Below are 15,654 nucleotides of genomic sequence, written 5' to 3'. Positions count from 1 at the left end.
GGAGAAAAAAGCCCTCTCAGGGTGAAATACAACAATGAGTGATATTTAAGGAGCTCTTTTGCCTCCGAAGGATTGCGACAGGCTTTGCACAACAGAAGCTAAAGACAGTGGGTGCAAAACAATGTGGGTTTTGCAACCACCTTTTGTGTCCTCTGTGGTAGCAGGGGCGTGGGAAAGGCTGGTGTCCCCCTCCCCAGTCCTCTGTCCTCCCCTGCTCCCAGGTATACGGGGCAGAGGGTCGAATGGCCTTTCAGAGGCCCTTGCTCTCAGGGAGCCCACTGAGACCCCAAGACAAAAGTAAGAGATGCTATGTTGGGGGACCCGTCCTTCCCCTTTTGAAAATCTAGAAGGTAGCATGGAAATTTGGACACTTTGCACGTATTCTGTGAGCTCTGAGGCTACTTTCAGCTCAGCTCTGAGAACTTGATGCAGAATTCTGGACAGAAAAGTGCCACCATCACATCAGAAAGTGGCACCGAATACTCTTTATCCATACATTATCTTTTCAAGGTGCCTAACAGTTTGCAAAAGCACCTGCATCTGCGGTGCATCTTTTAATCCCCATGCCCACCGTATAGGGTAGATATTATCACCCGTTTATTCTGCAACAGACAACCGAGACTCAGGAAACTGAAGTGACTTGTCCAAGGACATGGTCAGAAAAGGGCAGATTCAAACCCAGGTAGGAGTATCACTAAAGCTCATATTTTTTCTAGGAAACAGCATCCTCTCTTAGCTCCAAACTTGGTGCATTAGCACATGCCAGATCAAAGGCGCTGGTTGGAGATGTCATGCAGTTAGAAGGCAGACACTCAGACCACTGGGGGACCCTTTCAGGAGCTAGGTTTGGGGAAGATGCAGAGGCTTACCCATCCCTGAAATACACAGTGAACTAGGATGAGGCAGGTGGTAATCCTCCCCTTTCCCCCTAAATTTAGAAGGGTTGTGTCTCTGGTCTTCCTGATCAGGAGGCAGAATATTCCAGTATTTCCGAGCCGAAAGAGAGCTAATTCACCTCTCCTCTCTGTTCAAATGAGGATGCTGAGGCCCAGAGAGGAACAGAGATGTCCCCACAGCTATCCTGCAAGCCACCGTCAGCTCTGGGACTGTGAGCCAGGTGAAGAAGGTCCTGCTTCCCCCTCTCACCCCTGCAGTGCACAGACGGGAGCCTCCCATGCCCAAAGGCAGAGCCGCCCAGAGGCCAGCGGAGGGAGAAGGGAGATATGCCCCGAGACTTTTTACAGCAACACACAGGACTCCTGGTTCAAGAATCCCTTGTCTCCCCTTGGTGAGCAGACCCAGGGCGCTTACCTCTGCTGGGCAGAGCTGTAGGTCTCCCCTCTCTGGCAGCTGCTCAGGGTGACGGGGTCAAAGCTGTCGAAGGAGCGGAGGGCCACCCCCGAGATGGCGACCAAGGGTGAACTGAAGCTTACACGGACTGCCTGGCTGTGGTAGAAGGGCTGGCTGAGGTCATGGACCACAGGGATAATCAGGGGATTGTTCCTGCAGCTCAGGACATGGAGGCCTGTCAGGGGAGACAGAGGGCCGAGGGGCCAGGCTCATTACTCACGGCCAGTCACGCCCTCCCCAACGGGCCCTTCCCGAAGCCCCCAGACCCTTTCATGTCACTGCACAAAAGCACCATTGGGTGGCCGGTGGGGATTTGGAGTTTGATTGAAAGTTTCTTTGTCTGCCTTTTTCTCTTGGTTCCAAATCTTCCCAATCCTCTTGCCTCACAGCCCCCTCGGCTTTCCCTTCACCTTTAGGGCCCACGGCCCTGCCCCTCCCCCAAATGGCCACCCCTTGGCCAAGCATCACCAGCCCTCACTTCCCTCCCACACTGCAGTAGGGCTTTTCTGGTCTGCGTTGCTAGTTTTCAGGCCGCCTTCCTGGTTAGTCATAAAGATGATGGAGATAATTCACAGAAGTTGGCCATTCCCAGGGTAAAAAGCCTACTCTCATTTTTTTCAATCTAGGGAACCTGGGAGCGGCCCTGGGAGGGAAGAACCTCTATACCCATTCTGCAGAGGAGACGGAGACTCATGATCAGGGGTGGCTTTCCAGAGGGACACAGAAGAGTGAGCCATATAAAGTCCAGGTAGTGTGCAAATGTGCTTCACTTGGAAGCTCCCAGTTCTTTCTAGAACAAGGAACAGGTTCCTAGGCCTTGTAAAGGAAGGGGGAAGGAAGAAGGATGGAGAAGAAGGATCCATCCAGCAGGAGAGGGAAGGGAATGGTGGCTGGGATGGAGGTGATACAATGGAGACAAGAGTCTCAAGGAATAGCTCATTTACCCTGGCTATAGGGTAAAGAACAGCAGGTGACCACCCTGAGAACCTGGCTGCCGTGCTCTCCTCCTGCTCCTGCTTGGCACCCTCTCAGTGCCTCCCTTTGGGTCTCAGGTGATGACACTGGGGAACAGCCTTTGTTTAGCCTCCTTTCAAGGGTCTTTGGAGGGTCCTCTGGGGTGCCTGAGGGTAGAGGTATCTGGCAGAAGGGAGCCAATGAAGAGGGGACTTTGGCCTGAAGCCCTGATCCCCTTACCTGTCAGACCCAGGATTCTCTGGACACACAAACCCATCCCGATTCGAAGGCAACCAGCATGGCGAAGAGAGAAGCGAGAGAGAGGAAACTGGAGGAAAGAACTCTTTCTCAGCCCATCCTTAAAACCAGCCTTGGGCAGATGTGGAAACGGGTACCCAGGCCATATGCTCACCTAGATCGTGGCTCTGATCTTTGGTATCAAGCAGCTGGATGCTGATGGTTTCCTGCTTTTGGTCCCCATAATAGGTCCCATCAGTCACCAGGTGGACGATGACAGCTGCAGCAACCATTGGCTGGGAAAAGTACGCCTGAAATGCAGGTAACATATGAGGGTCGCTCATGCAGCCAGTCACACAGTGAGGAAGCACCAAGAGGCAGGGGCTTAGAGGAGAATCTTTCATTTCAGGAGCAGGACTGCTTGTCATGGGCCCATGATGGGGACAGGGAGGCAGTGAGACCTCAGAGAGGAGAGCACAGGCTGTAAGATCAGAAACTGTTCTAATCTTGGCTTTCCAAGCTGCGTGACGTCCAGTGGTGGCTGTGCTGCGCTGGGCCTAAGTCCCCTCACCTCCAAGTAGTGGACATACAAACAGCTACATCACGGAATGGCTGTGAGGAGTTCCCGTCGTGGCTCAGTGGTTAACGAACCCGACTAGGATCCATGAAGACATGGGTTTGACCCCTGGCCTCACTCAGGGGTTAAGGATCTGGTGTTGCCTTGAGCTGTGGTGTAGGTGGTAGACGCAGCTCAGATCTAGTGTTGCTGTGGCTGTGGTGTAGGCCAGTAGCTGTAGCTCTGATCTGACCCCTAGCCTGGGAACCTCTGTATGCCTTGGGTGCAGCCCTAAAAAGACAAAAAAAAAAAAAGAGAATGGCTGAGGCTGTGAGGCTCTTGTCAGATACCAAGATAAGGGGTCTGGCACACACTAAAAGCACAGAAAATGCACACAATGGCACTTACTACTACTCACCACTTCTCCATGCTAACCTCTGCACTAGGTGCCAAGGGGAAAAGTAAATAAGACACACCCTTGCGTTTCTGCGGACTGCAGAGTTCAACGTAGGTCAGTAACATACACATCAAACGTGATACAGGAGTTCCCGTTGTGACTCAGTGTAAACAAATCTGACCAGTAGCCATGAGGACGCAGGTTCAATCCCTGGCCTCACTCAGTAGGTTAAGGATCCGGTGTTGCCATGAGCCGTGGTGTAGGTCACCGACGTGGCTCGGATCTGGTGTTGCCGTGGCTGTGGCCTAGGCCAGCGGCTACAATGCCAATTCAACTCCTAGTCTGGCAACCTCCACGTGCTGTGGGGGCTTCCCTCAAAAGCCAAAAAAAAAAAAAAAAAAAAAATGAAAAAAAGAAAAAAGCACGATGTAATCACAACCCATACTCAGGAAGATGGGCCCACAGACTACCATGGAACACCATGTGACAAGAGCCAGCTGGCAGATGACCACGCATGGAGGACAGAGGGGAAAGGATGGTTACTTCTCTCTGTGGGGATCAGTGAAGACTTTAAGGAGACAACGTAAGGGCCTGGAACACTGATGGTGGCTCCAGACAGACAAGAGGTATCTAAACTCTTAGCCAAAACCAGAGTGCCTGAGGGCATCCGAAAAGCAATCAAAGGATTCCATTGCAGGGAGCTGCCCACTGCTAACTGTGGTGTTCTTTGTCCTTACATTTAACAGCCTCAGCGGGAAGACAAAGTCCTTCTGAGGAAGGGTCATGGGAGGCGGTGCTTCCTGGGTGGGCTGGGGATTCTAAGGCTCTCACACCTTTGACTTACCCGGAGCCAAAAAGTGGTCTGAGCCACCTGGGAGTACGGGTAGGGGATGGTGCAAGGGTACCAGGCGTGCTGAGAAATGCCTTCGCTGAGATCTATCACCTTGGTTCGACACACCTGGAAAAAGACAAAGGAACACGCGTGTTTTGCCGGATCTCAGAGGTTGAACTAAATTCAGCTTGACGAAATATTACTATTTTGTTCTTGACTCCGCAGGAAGAGTCTATTCCAGGAGCCCACATTCTAATATAGAAGAGAAAGTCTTCGATGTCGATAAAGAAAGAACAGATAACAAGTGTCAGTGGCAGAGATGTCAGAGAAATTCTCATGGGAACAAATCTGGGAGGAGGGGACACTGGAGGGGAGTCTAGAAGAATAAGGCAGCTCTAAAGGGAAGGGCATTGCATGTAGAGGGAACAGAAGCAAAGGCTCAGAGGAGAACAGAAACCCAGAATGATTAGGTTGTGATAAGCTGCCAGGTATTATTAGAGCTTAGGGAAGGTGACAGCAAAGGCAGGCTTGAGGGGTGGGATCTCACAGACTCTTGAATCAAAAGCAGACCACTTTAGAACAGATGTGTAAATTGGGCTGAGAGCTTCACTAATGACAGAGCAAAGACTCTAACAGTATGAACATTCGCTTCCTTCAACGAAAATCAGCTCCACCATTTGATCTCCTCAAGGAAAATCAGCTTCACACACATACTCATTCTCAATGACAGATACAGCAAATAGTACGAAAAGAAATATGAAAGCACGAAGCATGACAGACACGTAGGATTCTTCAAACGGAAGAGTTTCTTGTGTGTCCATTCTGTTGGTTCCATCATTCATTCAAATAATATTTACTGAGCAACTGCTATTCACCAAGCACTCTGGGACAAGAAGGCAGACAAGGCAGAGTCTGAGGAGCTTAGTGTGATGGTGTGTGCAGACTTGTTGAGTAATCACATAGGCATCCACAAGTACAGACTGGAGAACAGAAAAGAGCTATGATGGAAAAGGAGAGGAACAGCTGAGATATTCTTGAGATGGGTCAGACTTTTTGCAGGAGGTCATTTCAAATCAGTGCTTTTCCTCGCATTTCTTACGTGATTCCTCTCATAATCTTCCCTGGGAACTTGGGCCTGTCCTTCTACATGTGTGGGTCTCAGGGTACTCATCTAAAAAGTTAAAGGTTAACCTTGAGAATGCTAAGGTCTTATAAGCTATGAGGAAAAAAAAAAAAGAGAGAGAGAGAAAATCTGGAGTTCCCATTGTGGCTCAGTGGGTTAAGGACCCAGCGTTCTCTCTGTGAGGATGTGGGTTTGATCCCTGGCCTCGCTCAGTGAGTTAAGGAACCAGTGTTGCTGTGGCTGTGATGTAGGGCTCGGCTGCACCTCCAATTTGATCCCTGGCCTTCAAACTTCCATATGCCACAGGTGCAGCCATTAAAAAAAGAGTGAGAGAGAGAGTGAATCAAATCTCCATCATACAAAACAAACACACACATGTAAACAAAAAGAAAATACATATACAAGGATCAAAACTATCCATTCCAGCAATATCTACAGTAACAAAAGATGAGGGAGAGTTTACATGCTTACCTGTTGAAGAAGGAAGGAATTCATTATGACATATTCACAGGATAGGATTCTATAAGCCACAGAGTATTGGAGGAATGAATGAGATTCCTACTTTGGGATGATACTAACAATATTTAACGCCCACTTCAGTGTGAGCCCTTGGCAAATAAACCGGAAACCCTATTTGTTAGTTCACAGATACCGACATAGAGAGATTGCCAAAGCATAACACTAAATGAATAAAAAAGAACAATTAAGTGGATAAGTATATTATGATGTCATTTACAAAAATCACGTAAGGCAAGGCTATACCCAGGGATTCACACAGACAAGCATAGAAGAATTTAAAATAGTGTGGAAAAGTTACCCATCAAGTTCACTCATCAAAGCCAAACTAAAACACATGGCTGCACTCAAATCCACAACTGCAAGCTACGATGCTTTTTTAAAAAAATAAACTCTGTTTTTGGAGTCATTTTCTATTTACAGAAAACTTGTAAAGATGATTCCAAGAGTTCCATGTATGCTTCATCCAGTTTTCCTTAATGGTAGTATCTTCAGTTCATTCTTGAAACCTCAAATAGAAGAAGTTAAGTTTCCTAACCAACTTTGGAGAATCACCTTGTCACCTCAGAAGTTCCACAGAGGTGAGCTGGATTAAGAGACCTAGTTCTGGTTCAAGCTCTCTCCAAATATGACATGTAACTGTGGGCTAGTCATCTCCCCTCTTTGGACCTTGGTTTATCCTTCACATTTGGATGTGGACAGGGTCGTAGGTTTTCAAGGTGAATTCCTAGGCTTCCTTGGTGATGTCAGTCTGGGCACCGGGATGTGGGAAGATCTGCCTAGTTTCTGCTCCATTGTTTCAACCAGAGCATCTCCACGTATCTGTTTTATATATCCCGCTGCCTTGTAATGTTTCACTTAAGAGCTTCATTGCTTTAAAAACACGGGAAAAAGGACTGAAACTTGTTTACTGCCAAAGTTCCCCTCTCTCCTCCCCAAGGTGTCAGTGGGTCTTGGGAATACAGTATTAGTTTCCTGAATGTCACAGGTGACTTCCTAAGGAGAGACAAGGTGCCAAAAATCAACCCTCTCACTGGCCAGGAATTAGGTGATGGCTTCAGCTATTCAAAGCTCTAGAAGCCCAATACTGAGGAGGTTCTGGGTAAAACATAGCCATGTTAATGGCCTGGAAGACTTTTTCAAGTTTATTTATTCTTCTCAAAAACAACTGAGACCGAGCTTAGGCAGATCTGCCAGTGGATTGTGTTACATTTTACAACAGTGCGAGACTTTGCATAAACTCTCTATGGCATTTGAAATCCAGGCCAGCAATTCGACATGTATCATTTTGGAATTCTTTCCTCTCGTGTTCTTCGATGCCAGTCCCCCAGCAGAGCGTGGCGGAGAGCATCTCTGGACTGCGGGAGCCAGGCTTATCTTTGCATCTACAGCATTCACGGTCAGAGAAGTCTCCAACACCAAAGCCCTCTTATTACTTAAACACAATTTCATCTTATCTCTTCAGCTCTTGCAGCACTAAGCAGGGCTTCAGAGGAACATGCTGCCGTTATTTTATTCTGTTTTCCTATTTTTGTGTTTGTTTCAGGCTGGCTGCGATCCTGACCAGGAACAGTCAAAGTGGATCAGAAAGGAACAAACAAATCCAGCTGAACCTTTGCCCAAAGCCCCAGCTGATCCTAAAACCATCTATGTTGCTGGGGGAGGTGGGGGTGGGAGGAGGCTTCAGTGCAAGGAGGAAGCAAACACTCACAAGTTTCCTGCTTTTCCAGACGTTGAGTGAATTTGCTCATTCAGCAGCCACTTATGGAAGGTGTGTGGCACACTGAGCTCTCCCCAAGAGAAGAAGAGCCTTGCCCTTGGCCAAAAGCCTGGCCACACATCTAAGTGTCATCCCAAGGTCGCTGATTCAATGGGGATGTCCTGCTTTCATCTATACACTCTTTTGCACCTTCTAAAAAAAAGCAAATCCACTTGTAAAAAGTATCCCGGGGCAGCACAGACCTTATTGAACACCGTGTGAGGGAAAAAGCAAGAGAGTTACATTGCACATCCCACGTGGACAAAAGCTCTCCTACCCTCGCCCCAAGTTTCTCTCCAGCCATCACCTCCCTTCCTCCAGTTTCTTCAGTGACCTCCCCAGCCTCGCTCCCTCTCCCTTCCCAACATGCACCTCTCTCAAATCCCACTCAGAGCCACTCTGACCTCCTCCACTTCTCTGCTCTCGCACACACAAATCCTTCAGGTGATGCCAAGGGCGCTATCCTGCCCCCCAGCCTCAGAGACACAGTGACCTTTTTACCCCCTCCCTCTCTATCACACTGGAACAAATGAGGTCGGATTCCTCCTGTGACAGAATTCCCTGGCGTGTGGCACACATCCCAGAGGCTCTAGAAACATTGGCAGCCTCTAGGCTTCAAGTTCCTCTAGAGATAAAGAGGGGGGCACCTCAGGCTGAAGTGGATCCTTCCTCATTGCCTCCTCCCATGTTTCCTGCAGCCAGGATGTGGAAACGACCTAAATGCCATCAGCTGATAAATGGGTAAACAACACGTGGGGTACACGCCCAATGGCATATGATATGAAGCCTTAAAACAGGAAACCCTGCTGTATCTGACTACATAGAGGAACCTGGAGAACATTATGCTAAGTGCAGTAAGACAGTCGCAAAAGGACAAATACTGCATAATTCCACTTGTATGAAGTATCTAAAATAGTCAAACCCACAGCATCAAAGAGCAGAATGGTAGTTGCTGGGAGTTGCAGGGAGAGACGAAAAGGAGTTGCTCATCAACTTATATATATATAAATCAACAATAAAGTTTCAGTTAAGCAAGATGATTACATTTTACAGATCTGCTGTACAATATCGTACCTCCAGTCATTATGGTACTGTACTCATAAAAACTTAAGAGGATAGATTTCTCAGTGTTCTCATCATGACAAAATGAAATAAAACAAATATTGTTTTGAATGGCGGCTAAAATATTGGTATTCACTGAATGACTGAATACATTAATAAATAAGTGAGCTCTTGAAGGGGAGAGAAAGAGAAATTCATATAATATTGCTAGGCAAAGAGCAGATGTGTTTGGGCTGGCAAGCACTCTCACTCAGGTCTTTTCAGGGTTGGAGGAGGAACTATCCAGCATCTTCTGGATTATTCCATGGGCAGAGAACTCACCTCCAGTTATAGACAGCCCAGTTCACCTTTGGACAGACTCTTCCCAATCGTCAGGGTCAGATGTCAGGCTGCATCTCTCTTATGCTTTCCTCAAAGCAGCAATGCCTATAGGCTTCCTTCTTTTAGAGTTTTAGTGCTAGAGGAACTTAAACAGGTTATATACTGAGACCATTCCTTTTTCAGTGGTTGAGGGAGGGCAGGTGTCTTGCATAACACAGCACAGCAAGTAAGCGGCAAAACTGATATGAAAGCATGTGTTCCGGCTCCCAGAACCAGTGCCCTTTCATCACCTATGTTCTGCACCCTCTCAATCCTACCTTTGTTGTGCAGGACCTTCTCCAGCAAGTTCTTTACCCCACCCCCAAGAATTCACAGCAGGAGTTCTGGTGCCACGTCACTCTCTTCTGCAGGAAGCCCAACCCCAGGTCTTTGATAGAAGCTGAGCAGGTCACTGCCTTTCACCCGCGTCTTAGCGCCACGGGAACCAAGGGGTGAGTGACCACTTTTTCCCCTTGACCCTGACCCAGAGCCTCTCATCTTTAGCATACTCCCTTCAACTCTCTGTCATCTTCAGAAATATCTGTGCTTACTTCAAATACCACCGAAGAGAAACAGGGGACCGGACCTGGGCCAGTTCTGGGTATTACTTATCAGAAGGACATCTCCCCAACCCTGTTTCCCCATAAAGTGTAGTGGTTGCCCTGGGATCCAGACATGCACAGTAATAATATCCACCAAGGTCTCATGGTCACACTATCAGGCAATCCTCACAATTGCTCAGTGACATTGGACTTATCCCAATTTTCTGATGAGGCAATGAGGCATGGAGGCTTTCAATAACTCTTTCAAGGTCATATATCCAGTCGTGCATGACAGCTAGATGCTGGACTCTGATCCCTCTGACTCCATATTGCGAGCACCCAAGTCACAAGGCACCACGGTTGTTGATGGTCTCAGTCAAAACCTCTGCTCCCTCTGATGGAGAGGAGGGTACCCTTTACCACTCTCCCCATAATCGACTTCCCAAAGTGAAAAGTTCATCATCTCGCCCTGCTCCTCATCACCCCCTCCATGGCTGCCCGTGGCCCGCAGGACAGAAAACTCCCTAGATACAGCTCACCAAGGGCTCCAGGAGCTGGTGTCAGCCCCCCACCCCCCTCCCCCACTGCCAGCTGCTCTCCCTGCCCTCACAGCAGCAGGCACCCAGGCAGGAACACATCGGTGCTCCTTTCTCACATGCCGGGGACTCTGCCACCGTGATGCTTGTGCCTAGAGGTCCCCCCATCCCACCCTCATTCCCTCCAATGCACAGGGCTGCCCATTTCGTGAAATACTACACACACTTCAAAGCCAGTCTCAAATATCACCCCTCCTCTGAAAGCAATTGCCCACCCCCCAGGCAGAATTAACTGCTCCCTCTTATGTGTCCATAGAGTTCTTTATATATACCTCCATTACTGCACTTGTCAAGTCGGATTAGAGTTGTTTAGAGCCCAGTCTTATCCCTTTAAACTCTGAAGACTTCCAAGGTGAGAGCCACGCTTTATGTATCCTCCAATATGTCCTAGCAGACTGCCCAGCAGAGCCGACACGAGAGGTACCCAGTGAACCACAATAACAGCAGCCATGAACACTGAGTGCCTTTTCTATGCTGGGCACTGTTTTCAGGACGCCATGTGTACACCATGCGTTCTTCAATGACAAGTCTGTAAGACAGGTACTATTATCACACCCACTTAATAAATGAGGATATTGAAGCCTAGGAGTTTGCCTAAGGTCACACAGCTAGTTAGTAGGACCAGAATTCAAGTCCAGGTACAAACTCAGCCCCCACTCTTAACTGTAGATATAGCTTGAAAAGGGCCTGCCTACATATGGCTTGGGGCTGCTATGGAGGATGGACTTGAGATTTGTTCTTGTTGCTTCTCAGTTGCTTACTTCCTCCGACACTCATTCCTCCCACTTGGGGAGAGATGAATCCTCAGACGGCTTTTCTGTTCTGACATTCCGCCAGCTTTTGATGCCCAGCTTCTTTCAGTGTCTGCTCTTGAAGACAATATTGGCTCTGCAGTGAGGTGTGAGCCTCTTGTGGGCCTGAGCTGACTCATGGGTCCCACATCTCTAATACGCTGAGGCCAAAAGCTATAGTCACCTTTTCTAAGACAACTGGAGAAGTAACATAAAAGTTGACTGCAGCCACACCAGCAATATGTTTTCTGTTTTCTTCTTCTTCTTCTTTCTGTACATGCTGAAAAAGACCTGTAAGTTCTTCTAGGGCTTTGAGGTCATTGGATGTTTGAGCTGGGAAGGTCCTCAGAGGTCTGATTCCAGCCATCACATCCAATAGATAGGCAGGGAACAGAAAGACTGGCTGGAAGGTACGCTGGGAGGTCCTCTGGGACAGCCCTCTGCTGACAGAAGCAGAGGCCTCTGTGGTGGGGACTTTCGTCCACTCCAGGCACTGCCAGCCACTATATCCAGCGCCCCCCTCCAAACCTCCTCCCTTGCAGAAGACTGCTTTCAATTAAAGGAGTTAACGATGTCTTGCTTTCAAAGGGTTTTTTAAATCCAGTTTATCTTCCACCCACACACGATGTACACAAAGGCGGGGGAGGTAGAGAGAAGAGGGGGAGTGGGAGTTCTGGTATTTTCCCACACAGGGGAGATGCCATGAGGTTTCTATTGAATTTCACTTTTGCAGATTTACATGCCCTTTTGTCAATCACAGGAGGGAGGAAGTGCTCGTCAAACCTCTAGCCCATCCTCTCCAATTTCCTCTTTCAATCCGAAGGGACCGGGAAGGGGCCTCAAAGAAAAAAAGAGGAAAAGGACTAGGAAGGGGGGACGGTGGGGTATGCGTGAACAATAACAACACACACAAGCACATACATGTCTGTACACACACACACACACACACACACACACACACACACACACACGCTCCCCAGGCAGGGTTTGGGAATATTTCTATTTAGGCCACATTTTAACCTTGGGCTTACAGATCCAATGCCAAGTTATTTCCCCAAGAATCGCAAGGTTGCAGAGGTGGAGGCAGAGTTCCTTGATATGAAGACTGCCGGAGGGAGAGCCTGCTGGCGGGCATCATGTGGGGCCACAACCATGGCTAAAGGGCCTCGGGTGGCCGGGACACAGACTGGCCCAGGTGAAATGAAGCTGCCTCTCTAAAGCTGGCTTGGCTGTTCCTCAGAAAACATGCTGCTCCCCCCTCAGAACTCCTATGCAGCAGGGAAAGGGCACCAGGTCTTAAAGAGGGCTTCCCAGTGCTGGCCCTGCCTCCTTTCGCCCTCATAATAACCCCAAGGAGTAACGGGGTTTTGTCCCTGTTTTAGAGATAAGGACCCTGAGGTTTGGAAAGCATTGGTCACTCCTCTGTGGCTTAAAGGTCAACGCCAAGCGGTCTGACTCAAAGTCCAGCCCCTTCTCACCCTGCGGCAGGGCTTCCCAAGAACTCTTGGTCATAGCTTTTGTGTAACACTTGGCATTGTGGGTTCCTGTCTGTCCAGCTGTCTCCACGAGTGAGCCTTGAGGACAGTGCCTAGGCCTGATTTATCTCTCCCTTTCACTGGTGTCTAGTGCAGGTCACTGGGCAGGGCTCAGTGAATGTGACCTATGTTGAACGGATGCGGCTTTTCCAAGGCTACACACACAGTTCTGGGGTGACACATTTGATTCAGAAGCCCAGTTCTCTGCGGGTCTAGACCAGTGCTCAGAGATAATAATGATCATCTGAAGCCTGGAAGACACCAGGAGACCCGACATTCATTCACGGGCCTAGAAGGCGTGGCAGCCAGATGCGTCTACCACCCAGGCTCACATGGAGTTGATGTGCTGTCAATAAGCCAATGATGGAGTTCCTGTCGTGGCTCAGTGGTTAACGAATCCGACTAGGAACCATGAGGTTGCGGGTTCGATCCCTGGCCTCGATCAATGGGTTAAGGATCCGGCGTTGCCGTGAGCTGTGGCGTAGGTTGCCAACGCAGGCGGATCCCGCATTGCTGTGGCTCTGGCGTAGGCCAGCGGCTACAGCTCCGATTCGACCCCTAGCCTGGGAACCTCCATGTGCCACGGGTGCGGCCCTAGAAAAGACAAAAAATAAAAAAACAAGCCGATGGCAATAAGAACTGGTATGTGTGGCGATTGCTCTCATCAGTATAATGCACTCCAGAGCCTGTCTGATTTCATTATTTCATTTAATCTTTAAAACCACCCTAGAGAAATTGAGGCTGAGGGCTAAAGGAGATACAACAGCCCTTGAGCCCACAGGACCAGCTGAGACAAACGTGTGCCCCCACCTCTTGCTCAGGACAGGTACCCTTAAACAGTGCAAGCTGCTCCTCTGAGTCTAAATCCATCTCAACAAAACCTTCTGCTGAGCCACTCAGGACTGGCCAGGATTGGCCCAGGGGATGAACGTATCTGCAGTCCTTGAACTTGGCTGTTAGCTTGTTAAGGGTAAGAAGGAGGTCTTACCCATTACATCTTCAATATGAAGAGCAGAGAAGGCATAGAGTAAGCACTAAGCAAATATTCAGTTGAATAAAGAATGAACTAACAAGCATCACAAGAAATGATCCTTGACTATATATATATCAGGCTTTCTAACACGCGTTCCACACGCCTTGTCTCCCTTAAGGCGACATGAACACAGACAAACCAAATGTTTCGACTCTAGGTCAGGGCCTCTTTCACTGTAGCCCTCTGCCACCTGGGCTCTCTTCCCTAATGCTAGGCCCATCCTGACCTCCATCCTATGGCCCTTATTCCAAACTGACCCTCTAAACATATAAACACAAACTTTACAGGCAACTGCATTACAGAGCATATACACACATTTTCACTTTCAACCCCCTCTTCCAACCTCCTTTTTACACACTTAATAGTAAGTGAGAGAGAGGAGTGGGGGGAGGGGGAGGGAGAGAGGAAGAGAGAGAGAGAAAGGGAAAAAAGCCAGGCTTTCTTGACCAGACATTAGAAACAATTATCACTTTCCTTTGGCCCCCAGAGCAGTGTTCCCCTTTGATGCCTGCCTTAATAAGACAGAAGGACGGGGGGGAGGGCTGGCCTGGCTTTCTTTCACTCTCCGGGTTTATTCTTTGGCATGGACAGACAATCAAGCAAAGAAGCATTTCCTTGCACAGGGTGGGTGTGTGGAGACAGCTCCTTTCTCCCACCCAGAGTTCTGGAAATAGCAGCAGACCTCAGGCCTCCACGCAGCAGACACTTGCAGATAAGACAACTTGGCACGAGATGCCCTCCCTCCGGCCTTGGGGCTCGGCTCTGGGGTGATCAGTACCCCACTGCCTCCAGGGTCTGTCCCTAGCATGTTAGGCATTTCACACTCCTTAGGGGTTTAGAATCCTCCTGCCCTGCCCCTCCCCACATGTCTGGAATCCTGTGGTTTGGGATGCAAACTCCTGGCTTGATCAAATGGTCATGGAAAAGAAGCCTGGGCTTTCAAGGTAAAAGGAGGAAAGACATCATGTAAGACATCCCTGTTCTACAGCATGCTAACATTTTTACAGGTGGGGGAATCCACATTTCTTAGGAGAGGAATGAGTCTGAGTCACAGAATTCATTCTTGGGGACTACTCATTCAATGGCTTACGGACAGAAGCACAGGATTTCAAGGGGGCAGAAACTGGATGTCCCGACCTTCTTCTAGGCAAAAGTTCATGCAAGCAGCCTGAGAAAGCATCATGATAGATGGAGAGACCAAGTATTCTCTTAGGCCAGCAACTCTGACCAGCAACTGTGATCCAGGTATGACAGATCCTTACCTTCCTGTGTAAGGCAGGAATCCCCATCCTCACTTCCTCTACAGGCAAGGAGCCTACGGTTCAAAGGGGGTAAATGGCATCCCTGAGCCACACCTGTCAGGAACGTCACACCTGGGACTGATTCCTGCCTGTGTCACTGTAGGTCTACCTATTACACAGATGAGCAAACTGAGGCCCACCTAGTATAAATGGTGATCCTGAGAAAGAGACAAGAATGGCAATGAAGGTGAGGACCCAGCTGCTTTCACCTCCATCAACTACATCCCCCTGTCACCTTGAAAGGGAGTGCACATCGCCCATTTTCAGATGGGAAAACCAAGGCCCAGGAAGAGGAAAGAATCGACGATCACCGTGGCAGTGCTAGCGATAATTAAAGGACCCAGGTCACCCACCGACTTCGTACGAAATGTTCATTTTCACCACTCCAGCCGGGGGCATCAGCTCACCCCCAACCTCAGAGACAGGAGAGCCAGGCCTCAGGGCATGCCCATCCCCGGGACCCAGACACCCGTTTTGAGGAGGCACTGGGCAGGGGGCTTGGGCTCCTGCAGCCAGTAAATCCTCTAACAAGGGAGAGTGATTAGTGTCGGATGTGGCGGTCGGCTTTTGTGCTGCTGACAACTCGTCCCTTGAAAGGCCTGGCTGGGCTCATTTCACACGGGCCCTCCACAGGCCTGCTCCCTGTCTCCGTAATTACGCCATTCACCAGTCACCCAGGCCCGCCTCTGAACTCCTGACCCAGCAGTGAA

General features: G+C 49.1%; 1 protein-coding gene across 2 annotated transcripts in view; it reads right to left on the bottom strand.

Annotated features, from left to right (window-relative positions):
- PAPPA (pappalysin 1) overlaps positions 1–15,654 on the bottom strand; it is a 240,100-nt gene that overhangs the window by 64,334 nt on the left and 160,112 nt on the right. For both annotated transcript variants that reach the window (XM_001926753.8, XM_084993952.1), the window contains 3 exons: positions 4,339–4,452; positions 2,717–2,852; positions 1,312–1,525 (listed from right to left, as the gene is read on the bottom strand). In XM_001926753.8, coding sequence (XP_001926788.6) covers positions 1,312–1,525; positions 2,717–2,852; positions 4,339–4,452 — 464 coding nt within the window. The remainder of the gene's footprint in view (positions 1–1,311; positions 1,526–2,716; positions 2,853–4,338; positions 4,453–15,654) is intronic.

Source organism: Sus scrofa, chromosome 1 (assembly GCF_054392235.1).
Source record: "Sus scrofa isolate SSC_HxYL_T2T_F1_AM1 chromosome 1, Sscrofa_HxYL_maternal_Yorkshire_Landrace_v2.0, whole genome shotgun sequence".
In the NCBI taxonomy this organism is placed as follows: Eukaryota; Metazoa; Chordata; class Mammalia; order Artiodactyla; family Suidae; genus Sus; species Sus scrofa.
Note: the sequence above shows the minus strand (reverse complement) of the source record. Positions and strands in the feature narration are given on the sequence as shown.